The 19713-nt window shown below is 48.9% G+C and overlaps 2 protein-coding genes across 3 annotated transcripts in view; one reads left to right on the top strand and one right to left on the bottom strand.

Moving 5' to 3' along the window:
* Nucleotides 1-15112, top strand: part of EML5 (EMAP like 5) — a 225207-nt gene extending 210095 nt beyond the window's left edge. The window contains exons 34-43 of the mRNA XM_069736471.1: nucleotides 2269-2477; nucleotides 2591-2748; nucleotides 2872-2986; nucleotides 3113-3301; nucleotides 3389-3561; nucleotides 3658-3820; nucleotides 4064-4167; nucleotides 4625-4778; nucleotides 4880-4980; nucleotides 14317-15112. Of these exons, the coding sequence (XP_069592572.1) occupies nucleotides 2269-2477; nucleotides 2591-2748; nucleotides 2872-2986; nucleotides 3113-3301; nucleotides 3389-3561; nucleotides 3658-3820; nucleotides 4064-4167; nucleotides 4625-4778; nucleotides 4880-4980; nucleotides 14317-14353 (1403 nt within the window). The 3' untranslated portion in view covers nucleotides 14354-15112. The remainder of the gene's footprint in view (nucleotides 1-2268; nucleotides 2478-2590; nucleotides 2749-2871; nucleotides 2987-3112; nucleotides 3302-3388; nucleotides 3562-3657; nucleotides 3821-4063; nucleotides 4168-4624; nucleotides 4779-4879; nucleotides 4981-14316) is intronic.
* A 1666-nt stretch (nucleotides 15113-16778) lies between these two features.
* Nucleotides 16779-19713, bottom strand: part of ZC3H14 (zinc finger CCCH-type containing 14) — a 33976-nt gene continuing 31041 nt past the window's right edge. For both annotated transcript variants that reach the window (XM_069736463.1, XM_069736455.1), the window contains exon 17: nucleotides 16779-16941. In XM_069736463.1, coding sequence (XP_069592564.1) covers nucleotides 16935-16941 — 7 coding nt within the window. In that variant the 3' untranslated portion in view covers nucleotides 16779-16934. The remainder of the gene's footprint in view (nucleotides 16942-19713) is intronic.

Below are 19713 nucleotides of genomic sequence, written 5' to 3'. Positions count from 1 at the left end.
GCACTGGTGAGGAATGGATGGTGTATATAGGAGGAGCACTGAGGAGGAATGGATGCTGTAGAGGAGGAGCACTAAGGAGGAATGGATGATATATAGGAGGAGCACTGGGGAGGAATCTATGGTATATATCAGGAGCACTGGGGAGGAATGGATGATGTATATAGGAGCACTCTGGAGGAATTGATGGTGTGTATATAGGAAGAACACTGGAGGAATGGATGGTGTATATAGTAGGAGCACTGTGGAGGAATAGATAGTGTATATAGGATGAGCACTGTGGAGGAATGGATGGTGTATAGGAGGAGCACTGTGGAGGAATGGACGGTATATAGGATGAGCACTGTGGAGGAATGGATGGTGTATAGGAGGAGCACTGTGGAGGAATGGTTGGTATATAGGTGAAGTACTGTGAGGAATGGATGGTGTATATAGGAAGAGAACTGTGGAAGAATGGATGGTGTATAGGAGGAGCACTGTAGAGGAATGGATGGTGTATATAGGAGGAGCACTGTGGAGGAATGAATAGTGTATATAGGAGCACTGTGGAGGAATGGATGGTGTATAGGAGGAGCACTGTGGAGGAATGGATGGTGTATAGGTGAAGAACTAAGGAAGAATAGATGGTGTATAGGAGGAGCACTGTTAGGAATGGATGGTGTATATAGGAAGAGAACTGTGGAAGAATGGATGGTGTATAGGAGGAGCACTGAGGAGGAATGGATGGTGTATAGGAGGAGCACTGAGGAGGAATGGATGGTGTATATGAGGAGCACTGAGGAGGAATGGATGGTGTATAGGAGGAGCACTGTAGAGGAATTGATGGTGTATATAGGAGGAGCAGTGTGGAGGAATGGATGGTGTATATAGGAGGAGCACTGTAGAGGAATTGATGGTGTATATATGAGGAGCACTGTGGAGGAATGGATGGTGTATATAGGAGGAGCACTATGGAGGAATGTATGGTGTATAGGTGAAGCACTGTGGAAGAATGGATGGTATATAGGATGAGCACTGTGGAAGAATGGATGGTGTATAGGAGGAGCACTGTGGAGGAATTGATGGTGTGTATATAGGAAGAGCACTGGAGGAATGGATGATGTATATAGGAGGAGCAGTGTGGAGGAATGGATGGTTTATAGGAGGAGCACTGTGGAGGAATGGATGGTACAGTTGTGCTCAAAAGTTTACATACCCCAGTAGAATATTTGCTTTCTTGGCATTTTTTTCAGAGAATATGAATGATAACACCAAAACTTTTTCTCCACTCATGGTTAGTGGTTGTTTGAAGCCATTCATTGTCAAACTACTGTGTTTTCTCTTTTTAAATCATAATGACAGCCCAAAACATCCAAATGACACTGATGAAGAGTTCACATACCTCATTTCTCAATACCGTGTATTGCCCCTCTATCATCAATGACAGCTTAAAGTCTTTTGTGGTAATTGTGGATGAAGTTCTTTATTTTTTCAGATGGTAAAGCTGCCCACTTTTCTCAGCAAAAAGCCTCCAGTTCCTGTAAATTCCTTGGCTGTCTAGCATGAACTGCGCGCTTGAGATCTCCACAGAGTGGCTCAATGATATTGAGGTCAGGAGGCTGAGATGGCCATTCCAGAACATTCACTTTGTTCTGTTGTAGCCAATGACAGGTCAACTTGGCCTTGTGTTTTGGATCGTTGTCATGTTGGAACGTCCAAGTACGTTCCATGCGCAGCTTCTGGGCTGATTTGGCTCCAGTATTTGCTGATAACGTGATGCATTCATCTTTCCTTCAACTTTGACCAAGTTTCCTGTGCCTCTGTACCTCACACATCCCCAAAACATCAGCGATCCACATCCGTGCTTTACAGTAGGAATCGTGTTCCTTTCATGATACACCTTGTTGACCTCTCTCCAAGTGTAACGTTTATGGTCATAGCCAAAAAGTTCAATTTTGGTCTCATCACTCCAAATTGCCTTGTTCCAGAAGTTCTGAGGCTTGTCTCTGGCTGTTTTGCGTATTGTAGGCGAGGGAATGGATGGTGTGTGTATATAGGAGGAGCACTGTGGAGGAATGGATGGTATATAGGAGGAGCACTGTGGAGGAATGGATGGTGTATAGGAGGAGCACTAGTGAGGAATGGATGGTGTATATAGGAGTGATGTTCCTGGGTATATGGTATGAATGATATATGGGGTGAGTGCTCCTGACAGGGCACAGTAGTAATTAACCAGCTCTTTCCTGAGTTGCCGGTTCATTACATCTGAAACATTTTCTTGATTTGCTTCAGGTGCCAAAATTGCCAGTAAGGTCGGTCACAACCAGCGGATTTTTGTGGCTGAATTCCGCCCAGATTCTGACACCCAGTTTGTGTCTGTGGGGGTGAAACACGTGCGGTTCTGGACTCTGGCTGGGAGGGCTCTGCTGAGTAAGAAGGGGATGCTGAGTTCAATAGAAGACGCCAGGATGCAGACCATGTTGGCAGTGGCTTTTGGAGCTGTGGGTATCATTTTTATGCCATCTTTTGGAGTAGCTGTAATGTCTCCCTCCCCCCCGATCTCTGGATGAGAAATCTAGCAATTCTCTATTGAAGCGGAGGTTCCTTTTTGCAGGGTAACCTAACCTTCACTGGTACCATCAGCGGGGATGTCTGTGTCTGGAAAGATCACATATTGTCACGTATTGTAGCCAAAGCTCACAACGGGCCGGTGTTTACCATGTACACAACCCTGCGGGACGGGCTGATCGTCACTGGTGGCAAGGAAAGACCGTAAGTGCTGAACCTGGAGGTATACTGAGTAGTGCTTAGATCTGCTGATGGATACACTTGGTACTCCATCTCCTCAATTGTTGCCTATATCACAATGATGGATTACTGCCTCCCCCCATACAGGTCCAAAGAGGGCGGTGCAGTGAAGCTTTGGGACCAAGAACTGAAAAGATGTCGTGCCTTCAGGTTGGAAACCGGCCAGACGACAGACTGTGTGCGATCCGTGTGCAGGGGGAAGGTAAGGGGCTCCTTGTGGTGGGTGGTTTCACCTTCAGCTGTGGGGGCCACAGAACCTGCAGATAGCATAAAAACTGTACGTTTGGAGGCACTGAGCTTGAGAACCTGCCTTTTCTTTCATTTTCAGGGTAAAATCCTGGTGGGAACCCGGAATGCAGAAATCATCGAGGTTGGGGAGAAGAATGCGGCATGTAACATTCTCATCAGTGGGCACATGGATGGACCCATCTGGGGGCTGGCGACTCATCCCACCCGAGACTACTTCTTGTCAGCAGCAGAGGACGGGACAGTCCGGTTATGGGACATTGGGGATAAGGTAGAAATCCCGGACACTCTCTGGGGTCCGTGCACAATGGCGTGATTTGTCTTTAGTTTTCTGGGATTTCTTGTCTTTCTCTCACAGAAGATGCTGAATAAGGTGAACCTGGGCCACGCGGCTCGTACCGTCTCCTACAGTCCGGAGGGAGACATGGTGGCCATAGGCATGAAGAACGGAGAGTTCATCATCCTGCTCGTCGCTTCCTTAAAGATCTGGGGCAAGAAGAGAGACCGGAGGTCGGCAATCCAGGACATCAGGTGCAAATCGGTGAACTTCTCGGCTGGTGTCGCAATGGCAGCAGATTATATGTTCATATCAGTGCAGACACCAGAGCTTACACTTATTGTCCCCAGGTTCAGCCCGGACTCTCATTACCTGGCGGTGGGATCCAGTGAAAACGCAGTGGATTTCTACGATCTCACCATCGGCCCCTCGCTGAATCGCATTAGTTACTGTAAAGACATCCCCAGCTTCGTGCTGCAGATCGACTTCTCCGCCGACAGCCACTATGTACAGGTATGACCGACGGGGGTCAAGATCCGCACCGAGTAGCCAAACTGTTGTCAGACACTTTACCCCCTGGCATTTTCTGCTCCATGCACTGGAATATATATTACTTTTCCTCTTGGAGCTTATATCGACTGTACACAACCTGAACCTCTCCCATCGTGATGTAAAATCCTCAGTATGCTGGTCAGCAGCAATGCTGGGAGTTGTGGTCCCATACTGGCACACCACCACTTTATCTTGTACTCGCAGGTCTCCACGGGCTGTTATAAGAGGCTGGTTTATGAAGTGCCTTCAGGAAAACTACTCATGGAACAAGCTGTGATCGACCGGATAACATGGGCAACCTGGACCAGGCAAGTGACTACTACCCCCTTCATAATGAGAGCAGCAGTCCGAGACTCCATAGTTGTGCTGGTCCCTAATCACACACCCATCTCTGCTTTAGTCATTGAATTGAAGATATTGTTATTTTCCGCCAGATACCTTATCCTTCTCACAGCTGAGGGTTTGGTACACTGGGATTTATCTCAGACAATCCTCTGTGAGGTGAACTAGCGACTCCAGACTAACCCTCTGATACAAAGGCTTACAGCAATTCTCTGTATACTCCTCCTGCTCCCCCAGAAGTAATGCATCATCTGCATAGTTTCCATATTTTGGGACAGCAGGATGCAGGGTGCTCAAAGCCTTTATAGGAACCAACCCAGTTACACGCTGTAAAGCAGATGCTGCAGGAGCTTGTGTGCTGCCCTCGATGATCGGCTCCTCCATGCGTTGACCTGCCCTTGTCTTGTCCATCCTCCCCTGCAGCGTCTTGGGGGACGAGGTAGTGGGAATCTGGTCCAGACACAACGAGAAGTCAGATGTGACGTGCGCCTGTGTCTCTCACTCAGGGATCAGTCTAGTTACGGGCGATGACTTTGGAATGGTCAAACTGTTCGACTTTCCTTGTCCTGAGAAGTTTGTAAGTACAACGTTAAATAACAAAAAAGCAAAAACATGTAGAAATGTCTCCACTGAAGAAAAGTGTGAAGGTTGTAACCAATTGTGTGTCCATTAATCCAGGCAAAGCATAAGCGGTTTCTGGGGCATTCAGCCCATGTGACGAACATCCGCTTCACCAGCGCAGATCACTATGTGGTCAGTGCAGGAGGAGATGACAGCAGGTGAGGCACCGTGTAACAACACTGATCCTGCATTATACTCCAGAGCTGCACTCACTATTCTGCTGGTGCAGTCACTGTACATACATTACATTACTGATCCTGAGTTACATCCTGTATTATACTCCAGAGCTGCACTCACTATTCTGCTGGTGCAGTCACTGTGTACATACATTACTGATCCGGAGTTACATCCTGTATTATACTCCAGAGCTGCACTCACTATTCTGCTGGTGCAGTCACTGTACATACATTACATTACTGATCCTGAGTTACATCCTGTATTATACTCCAGAGCTGCACTCCCTATTCTGCTGGTGCAGTCACTGTGTACATACATTACATTACTGATCCTGAGTTACATCCTGTATTATACTCCAGAGCTACACTCACTATTCTGCTGGTGCAGTCACTGTGTACATACATTACTGATCTGATCCTGAGTTATATCCTGTATTATACTCCAGAGCTACACTCACAATTCTGCTGGTGGAGTCACTGTATACATGCATTACTGATCCGGAGTTACATCCTGTATTATACCCCAGAGCTGCACTCACTATTCCGCTGGTGCAGTCACTGTGTACATACATTACTGATCCTGAGTTATATCCTGTATTATACGCCAGAGCTGTACTCACTATTCTGCAGGTGCAGTCACTGTGTACATACATTACTGATCTGATCCCGAGTTATATCCTGTATTATACTCCAGAGCTGCACTCACTATTCTGCAGGTGCAGTCACTGTGTACATACATTACTGATCCTGAGTTACATCCTGTATTATACCCCAGAGCTGCACTCACTATTCTGCTGGTGCAGTCACTGTGTACATACATTACTGATCCGGAGTTACATCCTGTATTATACGCCAGAGCTGTACTCACTATTCTGCAGGTGCAGTCACTGTGTACATACATTACTGATCCAATACTGATCCTGAGTTACATCCTGTATTATACCCAAGAGCTGTACTCACTATTCTGCTGGTGCAGTCACTGTGTACATACATTACTGATCCGGAGTTACATCCTGTATTATACGCCAGAGCTGTACTCACTATTCTGCTGGTGCAGTCACTGTGTACATACATTACATTACTGATCCTGAGTTAAATCCTGTAGATCTTTTATTATAAAAATGAAAAACATAACAATAATAATAGCAGAAAACATAACAAAAATATTAGCCAGAAAATAATCAGTATACTGAACACTGGTCCAGCCGCTCATTCTCTCCTCTCACACATATTATACAGTATATACAGAATAATAACTACTTTGACTCTGGTCCGGTCACCAAACAAAATAATAATAACAAATAAAATAAACAATGGCAAACAAACTATATACATGAACTTTTTTTTTTTTTTAAATAAAATAACTACAAATATATACAATACTAAGCTATCCTTCATTCCCAACCCCCCGCACTGACCTGAGAGCTGGTCCTGCGTCTCATGCCTCAGTCCATGTCCAACGTCCATAGGCCAGATCAGGCAGTGCTAGTTTTCCCTCCAAATAAACCAGTGTCCCATAGTCCCACAAGATAATCCCACCTCCCCCCCTTTTCCCACCACCCAACCTAACACCTACACCCAATTCTATATCCCTATATACAATATATACATTATATACAGCAGCACATACCACAATAATTACACATCACGAAGCCCAAGTTCGGCGCCTGCAGCCCTACATCACTGTATAATGATCAACAAAACAAAAATCTACAGTGTCAGCAGCAGCCCACCAAAAGGAAAGGAGATGACCAGACTAGGGCACACTAAAAGAAAAGCCCCTCGAGAGGAGAGCGGCCCTCCGTGCGCCCAGTCTCCCATACTCCAGGGAGCGCACCTTCACCAGGTCACAGAGTATGATCCTAAACACATCTTCCACTGGGAGGATTTTTCGTTGCGTCGATACTAAGCACCGTGCGTTCCACGTGTGATACTTAACCACTGCGCTAACTAGAAATAAGGTGCAGCGGTCCCGACCACCAAGGTCTCCGAATGCTCCATAGGCCCATTCCGCATAGGAGAGACCGGCCAGCCGAGACCAGCCAATGAAGGCGCCCACCCTGTTGTACACCTCTGTGTTGAAGGGACAATGAAGCAGGAAGTGGTCCATGCTTTCCAGCAAGGTACCACAATGCTCCCGAGGACAATTCCTGTCCTCAGAGCTCCTACACTTCAGATTGTCCCTCACACACAGTTTCCCATGGAAGCAGCGCCAAGCCAAGTCCCAAAACTTCGAGGGGATCCTGATAGAATTCAAAAGATGCAAACCCACCCCAAGATCCCGACTTGAGCAGTCCCTGAGCGCCAGAGGCCTCTGGAAATGAGTCAACAGAACCCTATTGTCAAGGAGTTTCCTTGGCAGAGTCCTGATCTCCCACACTCCCAGACCCCACCGACGAATTACCTTCAGAACCAAGGTAGCGTAAGCCGGAAGATGTCCATGCGGTGTGCGAAGATCCTTCACTTGCCCTCCTGTCTCCCATTCCTGGAAGAAAGGCTGAAACCATCCCCTACAGGAGAATACCCACGGAGGAGCCCTCTCTTTCCAGAGGTTTGCGATATTGATCTTAATGAAGGTATCCACAAGGAATACCACAGGGTTGACCATACCCAACCCTCCTAGTCTCCTCGTACGGTAAGTAACCTCCCTCTTGACCAGGTTCAGTCTATTCCCCCATAACAGTTGGAAGAACAAACTGTAAACCCGAGTCCAGAGAGATTCCGGCAAGATGCATACACTGCCCAGATAAATCAGTAAAGGGAGCAGGTAAGTTTTGATCAGGTTTACCCTTTCCCTTAGGGTCAAAGACCAACCCTTCCATTGGTTCACCTTCTGAGTGGCGATCTCTAGCCTGCTGTCCCAATTTTGTTTGCGGTAATCCCCCTGGCCAAATTCGATGCCAAGGACTTTTGCAGATACTTTGGGTCCTGGAAGGGTGTCCGGGAGATCAAAACCGGGATCTCCTCCTCCCAGCCAGAGACTCTCACACTTATGCCGGTTGATCTTGGACCTGGATGCCTCCGAGTAGCGATCTACCTCTGACATCAGCCACTCTGCCTCCTCATGAGAGGAAACAAACACAGTGACATCATCGGCATACGCCACCACCCTCAGAGTGGCCTCCGGTGCTGCCCGGTCCATCCCGATCCCGGCCAACGGTCCACGCTCCACCCTCCTAAGAAGAGGGTCAATCGCAAACACGTACAGCCGCGGGCTCAAGTGACAACCCTGGCGAACACCGGACCCAACCTCAAAAGAGCTGCCAATCCAACCATTCACAAGTGGGAAATTCTCTGCCCCACTGTACAAGGTCTTAAGCCAATCAACAAACCCCCCGGGCAGGCCATATCTCAGAAGGACGGACCAGAGGTACTCATGATTAACCCGATCAAACGCTTTTGCCTGGTCCAGCATGTACCCCTTCCAGTGACCAGCCCTACCCTGCTCCACTGCCTCTCGGACACTGAGCACAGCACTAAATGTGCTGCGGCCTGGAACAGAGCAATGCTGGGCCCCCGAAAGGAGTCGGGGTGCAAATTTCACCAGCTGATTAAACAGCACCTTTGCCAGAACCTTCCTGTCTGCATTGAGAAGCGCTATGGGACGCCAGTTCTCCATGCAAGACAGGTCCTTACCCTTTGACAAGATGATCAGAGCAGACCTCCTCATTGACTTCGGCAGAGTGCCCGAGGAAAGACACTCATTGAATACCTCAGTCAAGAGGGGAACCAAAACGTCCTTAAAGGTCTTATAGAATTCAGATGTTAAGCCATCTGGACCAGGCGATTTTTTGGGGGCAAGCCCTTCAATTGCCAACTGAACTTCCTCTTCCCTGATCATTTCTGTCAAAACGTCAAGAGAGGGGTCTACCCCTGGTTCGGGGACAGCTTCAGCCAGGAAAGCCGACATCTCATCCCAATCAAGATCCCTCTTCCCCAAGAGGTGTGATTAGAAGGATCTGACAACCTCCAGGATCCCTGATCTGGATCGCCTCAGGGACCCCGTAGTGTCGACCAGTCCTGTAACCACTTTACTATTCACTGACATCCTGCAGTTTCTGTAAGGGTCGGGCGAGCGGTACTTCCCGTAATCCCTCTCAAAAACCAAAGATGCGTGTCTATCGTACTGACACCTCATAAGCAAAGATTTCACTCTGGAAATCTCCTCGCGGCTACCTCCAGTTGAGACAAGATGCTCGAGTTTCCTCCTCAGACTCTGATACAGACGGTACCTGCTCAGACTCCTGAGGCTCGAGAGCTGGCGGAAGAATCTCGCCACCCTTTCCTTAAACATCTCCCACCACTCTGACTTACTACTACAAAGATCCAGTAATGGTACCTGGCCCTGAAGAAATTCCTCAAAGGACTGTCTTATCTCCGCTTCTTCCAAGAGAGACGAATTGAGCCCCCAAAAGCCTCTTCCCATCCGGAGGGTCTCTGTAACATTCAGAGAAAACAAAATTAAACAGTGGTCGGAGAACTCCACCTCAACAACAGACACTGCTGAAGAGACAGCTTCCTCCTTTAAATAAAAACCTATCTATTCTGGACCTAAAGTTACCTCTATGATATGTGAACCCCTCGTGGCCTGGGGTGTGCCGAATGTGGACATCCACCAGGCGAGCCTCACTAGCTATACTATTAAGGGCGACGCTATCATAAGTCAGCTTGTCTCTGGAACCTCCTCTATCTCGGGGCCTCGTGACAGCATTGAAGTCCCCTCCAAAGACAACCTGCCGACTTGTAAAAAGGTAGGGCTTGATCCTCATAAAGAGACACTTCCAGTCCCACTTAGATTGGGGACCATAAATGTTGATGAGCCGGAGCTCTTGTCCCTTCATGAGGACATCTAAGATCAGGCACCTCCCCATTTGTAACTCAATAACCCGTCGACATTCCACCGATGCGGTAAAAAGGACCGCCACTCCGCTATACGGCTCGGCCGCAAGAGACCAATAGGAGGGCCGAGTCTCCACTCCCTCTTAGCTTTAAACACATCTGCCATGTTTGGCAGCCTGGTCTCTTGCAAAAAGAAAATGTCAGCTTCAACCCGGCTGAGAAAATCAAAGGCCGCAAATCTAGCTGTATTTGACTTTATGCTGGCGACATTAATGGACACCAGTGTCAACGGAGTGGGTACCGCCATCATTGGTGATTGAGTTAGATGGCTTTCTTTTTCCCACTCCCCTTATCCTCTGCCTCAGAGGAGGAATCCTTCCCCCTCTTTAATGACAATGAAGTATCCATTCCCACGTGTTTTTTATTTTTTTCGTCCTCGTCTCCGGACTCTGGGCCAGTCACTCCCTCCAAGGATCTTACATTCCTAGAAGGAGGAGACTCTGCGTCCCGTGAGCCCCGCCAAAGCCAGAACCTCACCCTCAGCTTCCTCCTCAGAGGAAGAGATGTTTTCAAGGGCTTGGAACCAGTTAGAAAGACCAACCAGAGGGGAGTCGGTTTTTCCTTCCTTAGGTACCTTGGTCAGAGCGGGAGAAGATTTTTTATCTCCCTTCTTTCTCTTCTTTTTGGTGCCGAGCTTACGCTTGTCCTCTAGCCACTGCCTATTATCCTCATCCATACTTTCATAATGGGAGGACTCTGAGGCAGTGGCACTTTCCTCCTTGTGGATCCTCCTGACCTCCTCATCATCCCTTGGGGCCTCAGCAGCAAGACTGGCGTCCAGGACAGGGGCCGCCCCAGTAACACGAGGCTCGCCCAGCTCCCTATCCTGTCTGCGCTTGTCTAGACGCCTTAGCTGTGCAGGCGTCTTTTTATTGCTTTTCTTCCTTGGCCCCTCAGCTCCCTCACCCCTGCTAGTCCCTTCCCCAGCAGAATCAGCCTCACGGTTTTCTCCCACCGGGGTCATGACTGCGTTAGCGAAGGAGCGAGGACAACGGCTGAATGGGTGACCTAACTCACCACACAGGTGACACCTAATCTCCACACAAGATGCAGCAAGATGGCCGATATCCCCACACAATGCACACTTCTGCACAGTGCAGTTTGCGCTGAAGTGTGTGGGGTTGCCGCACTTGTGACAGAGCTTCGGTTGCCCCTGGTAGAAGACCAGGATGCGATCCCTACCCAGGAAGGCAGATGATGGTATGTGGGCAACCGTACCACCTGAACGCTTAAGTTTTACCATAAACGTCCAGGCCCCTGACCAGATACCAAACTCGTCACGGTTTTTCTTTGGCATTTCTACCACCTCTCCATACCGGCCAAGCCACGTCATGATGTCATAACAAGAAAGTGACTCGTTACAAGTCATCACGGTCACCTTCTTGACTTGGTTTTGGCGAGACACCACCTGAACGGCAAATTCTCGCCAGCCGGGCTCATTTTTTGTCAACTCATAGTTCGACCAGAAGAGCTCAAGCCCCTCCGGCCGAACAAAGCTGACATCAAAATTAGGTGTGGAATAGGGATGTATCAAGGCGTAGATGTCAATCGCACTGAAGCCCATCCTCAGCAGGAGCTCCACAACTTTAGACCTTGGAGGACATGCATCACTGCCCCTCCACTGAAGACGGACCACATTCCTATGCACACTACCCGGCCCGGCTGTTGGGAGGGACCACACTGTATCCCCCCCTCTTTGCTCTCGGAAGGCCCCGAGGCCATGCCTCTCTATCCAGAAGGATAGATCAACCTCTCGACCCTCTACTATTAGTGATCTCTCTCCCCTCTTTAGAGCCTCCAGGAGACGCCGTTGCAACATGCCGTCCCCAGAGCCCGGAGACGAGGAGGATGCCCTATTTCCCCCGGAGGTGACAGCGGCATAACTCCTGACAGGCGCTGCCACCACCGGGGGGGGCAACCGGACCAGTGACCACATCCACACCAACAGCATCACCATTACCAACCTCCATAACCCCCTCACCCTCTACCAAACCAGCAACCACACCACTAGACAAAGTTTTCTGCATCCATGCCCACCACCACATTCACTCCTGCTGGACCAGTGACAACAGGGGGTGACACTTTGGCCTCTGCATCATCAGGCACAAGGGGCTGAGTCTCCTCCACAGAACTGGAGGTGACCTCACCCCTGGTTTTTTGTGTGCCCTCCGCATCATCAGTTGATATTTTCCGCTGCTTCATGGTTGCTACCAGGCGTCGTTGATCTTTAGCTGCTGTGGGGTACCGCTGATCCTTAGCATCAGGATCTTGTTGACCAGCGGCACCAACACAAAATAGGACTTTGGGAAGACCGGAACTCCCAGCCCCGGTAACCCCCTCACACAGCCGCCGCCCCTCAACTAAGTGATCAGCGGCAACAGTATTCAGGGGCACTGAGGCCACCGGAGCTGCCCCCGACACCGGGCCGCTCCCCCCTCCCACTGAGGAGCGGACCACAGTATCGTGGCCTGATCGTATGCCCGCCGCCGGGCCGCCCTCACTGTCCAGCCTTTCGGCTGATGCATCTGCTGCTACGTCCCCGCTACTACAAGCAGAGACGGAGCTCTGCGCCTCATTACCGTGCTCTGTAATCTCCCCGCGCCTTTGCACCAGATCTACAGCAGAACCCGGGCTGGGCAACGGGGCTTATACAGCGAGCTGACCCTGCAGCCGACTCAGGGGGTACAGGGAGGGGGGCATATACATAGCTTACCGCTTCCTGCAGCTTTGGCTTGGTGGTTTTCTTTGCCTTTTTCTTCTGGCCCCCAGGTGCCTCCTCTGGTAAATCATCACCAAGATGGAAGTTCTGAAGGCACACTGGGGACTCCAGCAGCTTGATCTCTGCCATTAGCGCCCCTCCCTGGCCGATGTCACTGTCCTCCCCAGAGCCAGCAGAACTGCGACGAGATGTCATTGTTGCCTGTCCAGCAGGGAGCTCGCTGCACGTGGCCTCTGAGTGACTAAAAGGGCTGCCAGGTGGAGCTTTCCGCTGGTCATCCTCCTCATCATCATCATCATCATCCACCTGGCTCTCAGGCTGCAGCCCCATCTGCCTTTGCTCTCTGTTATCAGCCATTTCTCTGAATCGGTCTTCATTTATAAGCTTTTCTTTAAATGGTCCACTTTTTTCTCGAATAAATGCTTTTCTTACCTCCAGGTCATTAATTTCAAGCTTCAGAATCTTTACCTCCGCCTGGAATTGCATCTTCCTGGGTCTGGAGGCGCCTGCAGCTTTAGCGCTTGTGCAGCGCAGCTCCTCCCGGAGCCTTCTCAAGGTCTTGCTAGCATCTTCATACTCACGAAGGTGGCTCATGACCCGGGAGGCATAGATGGACACAGACTCCCGGGGTCTCTGCAGCGCCCAACCCTCCTCAGTGAGGTCGGCCTCACCTCCGTGAGCACTCAGCTTTCCTCCGGAAGGGCCGCCATCTTGCACGCTAGCAGGCTTCTCCTCCATGGAAGCCTTGCGGCTTCTCTGGGTCTCTGCAGACCTGGGGGGAGTAGGAGCCACATTGCTGCGACTCCTGGTGGAGCGTCTCACCCCCGAATCCTCTGATGTGCAGGCTGGTTGCTTCTGCCCCCCGCCAGCCTGGTCCGGGAAGCAGAAGCCTGGGACTTGGCTCCTTCACTCATCCCAGGAAACCCACTCCCTCCCTGGGTAAGAGAGAGAGCAGGTCCCCGGGTGGAGAGGTGGTTCCCAGGAGCTCAGGAGCACACAGCAGGTTCAGCAGCGACCGCACCCACAATCAGCACAATGAGCAGCAGCTGAGCAGAGCTGCACTCACTATTCTGCTGGTGCAGTCACTGTGTACATACATTACTGATCCGGAGTTACATCCTGTATTATACTCCAGAGCTGCACTCACTATTCTGCTGGTGCAGTCACTGTGTACATACATTACATTACTGATCCTGAGTTACATCCTGTATTATACTCCAGAGCTACACTCACTATTCTGCTGGTGCAGTCACTGTACATACATTACTGATCCTGAGTTACATCCTGTATTATACTCCAGAGCTACACTCACTATTCTGCTGGTGCAGTCACTGTACATACATTACTGATCCTGAGTTACATCCTGTATTATACTCCAGAGCTGCACTCACTATTCTGCTGGTGCAGTCACTGTGTACATACATTACTGATCCTGAGTTACATCCTGTATTATACTCCAGAGCTGCACTCACTATTCTGCTGGTTGGTAGATGCTCACTGTGACTTCTTACTTGAGCTCCTATACTGCAGGTAGTTTTTGGCATTAGATCACATATAGGTAGCAGTTCTGAGAATACATTGATATTTGCGGCACAGACACTGCAGGCTATGCTATGATACATTTCTAGCTTCTTTCTGTACTTTCCCTGATGGTGTTTGACGCTGTCTACCTCCTGGTGACATGTTCGTGTGTTTTGCAGCTTGTTTGTATGGAAATGTGTTCACATGCCGCACTGATGGTGACTGCACGACTCTTCTCCTGTGACAGCGGCGGATCCTGCAGAATCGCAGACGAGTTGCATTGGAATCCAGAGCCAGACGTGTCCTGCTGAGAAGGCGGGGGTCCGGCCGATCAGCTTTACCAGGAAGCATGCGCTACCCCCACATGGGGTTGCTCTATTAAGAGCAGGAGTCGGTGTTACTATCTCACTTGTGCAGTTGTGGGACCGGTCCGACTACTCGGCCGCAGGACGCAGCGGTTACATTGTGACCCTTCTACCAGCATGGAGACTCCCCTATGAAGATGGCGCACAGCACCCAGGACATACCGCGGGCACCAGGGCCTCGCTCGCTACAATCGCTGTGCCAGCCGGGATGCGAGTGCCTTCCCTTTTCTCCCAAAGTTTCCCGTCTATGCCTTGTCCGTCCCACGCTGACGTTGCCATATCTATGTGCTGCTCGTTTCTTCGACCATTTCCTGCTGTGTTATGAGACGTTCTGCGTCTGCGGAGCTGTGTTCTCAAAGGGGGGGTCCGGGATTCGATAAACATGACGTCTCCCAGAAACAGCACCCCCCACTGTGTACAGGTTATGTCTGGTATTACAGCTCACTTCAATACCAGACAAGCTGCCGATGGAGGCGGACATGTTTTTCTAATCCTGGAATCCCCTTTAAACCTCTTCGGTGCTAGAAGGGGCCGTATCTCATATTGGGGGTCACTGGGAGCATTTACTCTACAAAACAAAACAAATATAATTTCTTATACGTTCTTTTCACGTTTTCTTGTTTTATTCGGTGTCAGGAAGGGGAGAGTTGCTGTTACCTCTGGGGGTGCTTGGCATCTGTGCAGTTGGTGGTCTCAGACAGGTAGTAAGTCGCTTATTGCTGCAGAATCGGAATCCAGTGTGAACGGTACTACTGCAAAATCATGTCTGCATGGCTGGGTCTGGTACTGCGGCTCACTCACACAATACCAGCCATCATGGTATCAGTCTGCACTGACATATAGTATATCTTTACTTCTCTGATGCATAGCTGTAAAGTCTTATGTCCTCGACTCCTCCCCCTAAATATCGATTTATGTACTATTCCCTTCCTGACGCGGACAATCTTTTTTTTTTCCAGGTCAGTATGAGGACTGCAATACCAAACTTCTCTAGCATTTCATAAATATTTATATTTTAAGGGTTTTAAAAAATTGTGGATTTCATAAAACAAAAACTTCATTTGTGATGCTATATTCTTAAATCTCCAGGGGTAGTTGCAGAAATTTTTTCACAAACAGTGCTGCGTAAAATGGGCACTTTTTTTTTTTTTTTTGTTATTGGTGCAGATTGTTTCCCCACTCATCAGGGCCTATTCGCACGTTGCAGGTTTGTCGCACTTTCCTTTGCGCAGCTGTCGCAAAACCTGAATGTTTTCCTGATGCAGCAAACTGAATGAGAATCCTGAAGTCTCACGCACACGCTGCTTATGTGAAGAAAAAAAACATGACTAATCTGCAATATGTGCACAAGCCCCAACTTCATTTTTCTAGCAACAAAGCGGTGGACGACCTTTTTGCGTGGCGATCGGTCGCTTTTATCTGCACAGTATCATGTTCTGATACATGACGTTTTTTTGGAAGGTGGTGAATGGCCGAAATGTGGTAATTCTTAACAACAGTGCTAAATTTTTACATTTTCATGTTAGAAAAAGGCACCTGGTCCGATCCCCTGGTAGAGTCCTTTATCCTGGAAGCGTGTTTTATGTGCCGTCTTCTGATCTTGCAGATTGGATTATTGTAATGAGACAGGGCTAGTTCGGCGAGGCAGCTTGCGCCGTTGGAGGACCAGGACTAGTCTGGGGGAAGAGCCGCCTAACCGGACTAGTCCTGCCTCATTATGTACCAAACTGCAAAGCAAACCCACAATACTTCTCACCCAACATATATTTATGTCCTAGAAGGGGATTAGCTCCGTCTAGTTAAGTTGCATGACAGGTCTATGCTGGGGATGTGGTGCAACGTGTCAGACACAGCTGGGATTGCTGTAAGGTTATAAGAAAAGCTGAGCAAAATCTATGAAGCTGTGGTCACCGTCTTGGCTGGCATAGGACGGGGCATGCTGAGGGTTGTAGTTTTGATACAGTCAAGAGACCCACAGGTCTACGGTCACTGCTATGGAGGAAGGAGAAACCACAAGACGTAGCTAGAGATCAGCGAATACTTCTATATTCAGTTTGGATTACGATTGCCATATTCGCCGAACACCATTGGAGTCAATGGGAGTACAGATGAGTGAATATGTTCAGAAACGATCCTCAAGCGTAAAATTGGCACAATCAGATTTGGCTATCGTTTTCCGAATATATTCGCTCATCTCTAGTTGTAGCAATCGATCTACAACCTTCAGCGGATCCAGCAGCGACACCTGAACACTGGATTTAGTCACGGACACAAACTAGGTTTATGTTTTTAATAAAAATCAGGTTTTACTTTTCTCAGTAACAGGAATATAAAACGTGGAACACAAGAAAAAGGTCTAAAAACCCATTAAGTCTGGCGTGGTGTTTGTTGGTGAGATGATCTTGTGTCTTCTGAAAGCCGAGGTCGCAGCGTCAGTCGCTAAGAAGTGAAAAACGGGAGGTTAGTGCGACGCTAAGAAGCCGATCAGATATACAGATTAGTACTAGTCAAAAGAATGGCTGCAGGTCTCCTGGTGATCTGCGGCCGGACCATACTGATTGCTAAAAGCAAGGCTGTGGATTCGGAATAAAATGGAGCGACTCCTATATTATATATGCACATTGGGCATAGTAGCACAATACAGGATGTGCTGAAGAATGTGGGAAAGTTATGAAATGTCCTTTAAATGTCTGTTCTGTTCCTGATCTCGGCCTTTAGTGGAGGTGAATCTGTGCTGCGCTTCCATGTCAGTATTGAGCAGGGTCATGGGGTCAGAGTCGGAGGTTTGGCTCACCGGCTCCACACCCCTGGCTAAAAGTTAATTTGTAGTGACAAATTACTTTAACCCCTTAAGGGCCAGATCTGCTGACATTCCCATTTGAAGCCTCTATGATGTAGTTAGGTCATGGTGATCGCAGCTAATACCATCAGCCCAGCTTGCACTGTAAGGGCCAGGAATGGAGACGACTGATACTGCAGCGCAGATCCTAATGACCTGAACACGATTCACGATGCAGTTCAGGGAACAGAACAGTGCTTGGAGCTGAAACATCTACATCCGGCTGCTGCCAGAGCCGATTGGTGGGGGTATCACAAGTGTTAGAACCCCACCAATGTATTTACCCATCCTAATGATAATCCTTTCTAGGATAGGCTCATGACCTTTTTTATGGGCTGCAGACATTTTTTTGGGTTTTGCGCCACTATATGAAGAGACCAGGACCTTTCATAGTTTTACTTTTTTTGTTACACAGCAATTCCACCATTTGTGTCATTAATAACGTGATACCTTCAGTCCATACATAACAGATCTGATGTTTTCATGGAGTATTTTACACCTTTCACAATCGTGGAACATTTTGTGGGGGAAAATTACAAAAAACAGGATTTTTGGTTGCTTACCGTAAAATCTGTTTCTCAGAGCCTTCATTGGGGGACACAGGAAACCATGGGTGTATGCTGCTGCTGCTACTAGGAGGCTGACACTATGCAAATAAAAAAAGTTAGCTCCTCCTCTGCAGTGTACACCCCACAGACAGGAAGTAGGATATTCAGTTCGTGATAAAGCAGTAGGAGAAGCAATAAATATTAGAAACTCAAACAGTATAATACAACAGAGCTGTTCAACTTGGGAGGGTGCTGTGTCCCCCAAAGAAGGCTCCGAGAAACAGATTTTACGGTAAGCAACCAAAAATCCTGTTTTCTCTATCGCCTCATTGGGGGACACAGGAAACCATGGGACGTCCCAAAGCAGTCCCCAAGGGGAGGGAACAGCCAATAACTCCAATCAAGTTGGAGGACTCGCCTCCGTCACCTGCAAGGTCTTTCTAGCTAAGCCGGCATCCGCCAAAGAAAGACATGGACTCTGAAGGATTTTTCAAATCGGTCTGTCAAGGTGCAGGGCGGAATCCCTATGTGCACCCTGCCCAGGTAGAGTGTGCTCTAACCCAGAAGAAGACGCTCTGATCTGACCTGGTAAACCTACCAATGTCGACCGGATTCAGCGAGCATTCACTGACCTGCAGGCCAGAGGGCCTCTATACGCCGAGCCAGTGTTCTGAAAAAGGGAGAGGAACGGCCTTTGCCAGACAGACGCACGTTGCTCTGGCCAGGTTGCCTGATGAAAGTGCTATGAAGGAAGAGTCCGAGCCAGGCGAAGGAAAGAATGAAAAATGATTGACAGGGCCATGGAGAACACCGGCGGGATACGTGATGAGCACTGAAGCTGTGATCCACAGAATGTGCAAACTGCTGCCACACAATCTGCGAGACTCAGAGTGGTTGGGAGTCCTAAGGAGAAAGCTACAGGAGGAAACAAAGGGTGCGCACCTCGCAAAACGCAGAAAAATCCGATGCCCTGAGAGATCAAGACCTGGATAAGGGCTTCCATGGGACAAAGGAAAACTCATGCGGTTCCCAGGAAGTAATTACTGAACGATGAGATTTCATGCTGAAAAGACAAGGATGGACCCTTCCATTCAGCAATCTAGGATCCCGACAAAAAAACGCTGAGGAAACAAAGCCCCCAGGAGAACAACGAGGTTTAGCCAGACGAAGGAGAGAGCTTGACCCTCCGGTGATCACCTTAATAATGTGGATCAATATGGAGCCAACCTGATGGAAACCCTGGACAGGCAAGTCGGAAAGGGACTCTTTGAGGATAAGTTCGCCTGCCACGCTGTAAGCCAAATGGGCCTTCGGAAGGTCACGATATTGCTGGATGCCCGAGCAGCACCTGCAGCGGCATCTGGGGAAGGTGGATACTTGTCTGCCAGGGTAATTTGGTCCGCAACGGCGGCCTCTGCGACTATAAACTTGCTACCCAGGTGGAAGCAAAGGCAGGGCACAATGCAACGACAGATGCTTTAAAGGGTTGCTCTTGTCAATGACAGAGTCCGTCGTTGGTATCCTCAAGGAATGCACCCTCTGGGAGAAGGAGGACCGTATGGTGGAAAGTCTGGGAACCAGAGGGACCATAGTCGGAGAATTGGTCCAATTCGCAGTGAGCTAAAAAGAGGAGATATAGGATATCGAGGTGCTACCCCCTTTGGAAGCGGCTGGACTAGGACTCTGAGAGAAGGATGAGGAAAGACCATTAAATTGAATTGACAAGGAAAGACTTGAGAGTAGGCTATTGTGAACCTGCTAGATGGCAAGACACTGAAAGGTGGTCCCTGGATCTCATCACAACGGTGAAGGCTCTATTTCAAC

This window comes from Ranitomeya imitator, chromosome 1 (genome assembly GCF_032444005.1).
Source record: "Ranitomeya imitator isolate aRanImi1 chromosome 1, aRanImi1.pri, whole genome shotgun sequence".
Taxonomy (NCBI): domain Eukaryota; kingdom Metazoa; phylum Chordata; class Amphibia; order Anura; family Dendrobatidae; genus Ranitomeya; species Ranitomeya imitator.
This window is presented reverse-complemented; position numbering and strand designations above follow the sequence as displayed.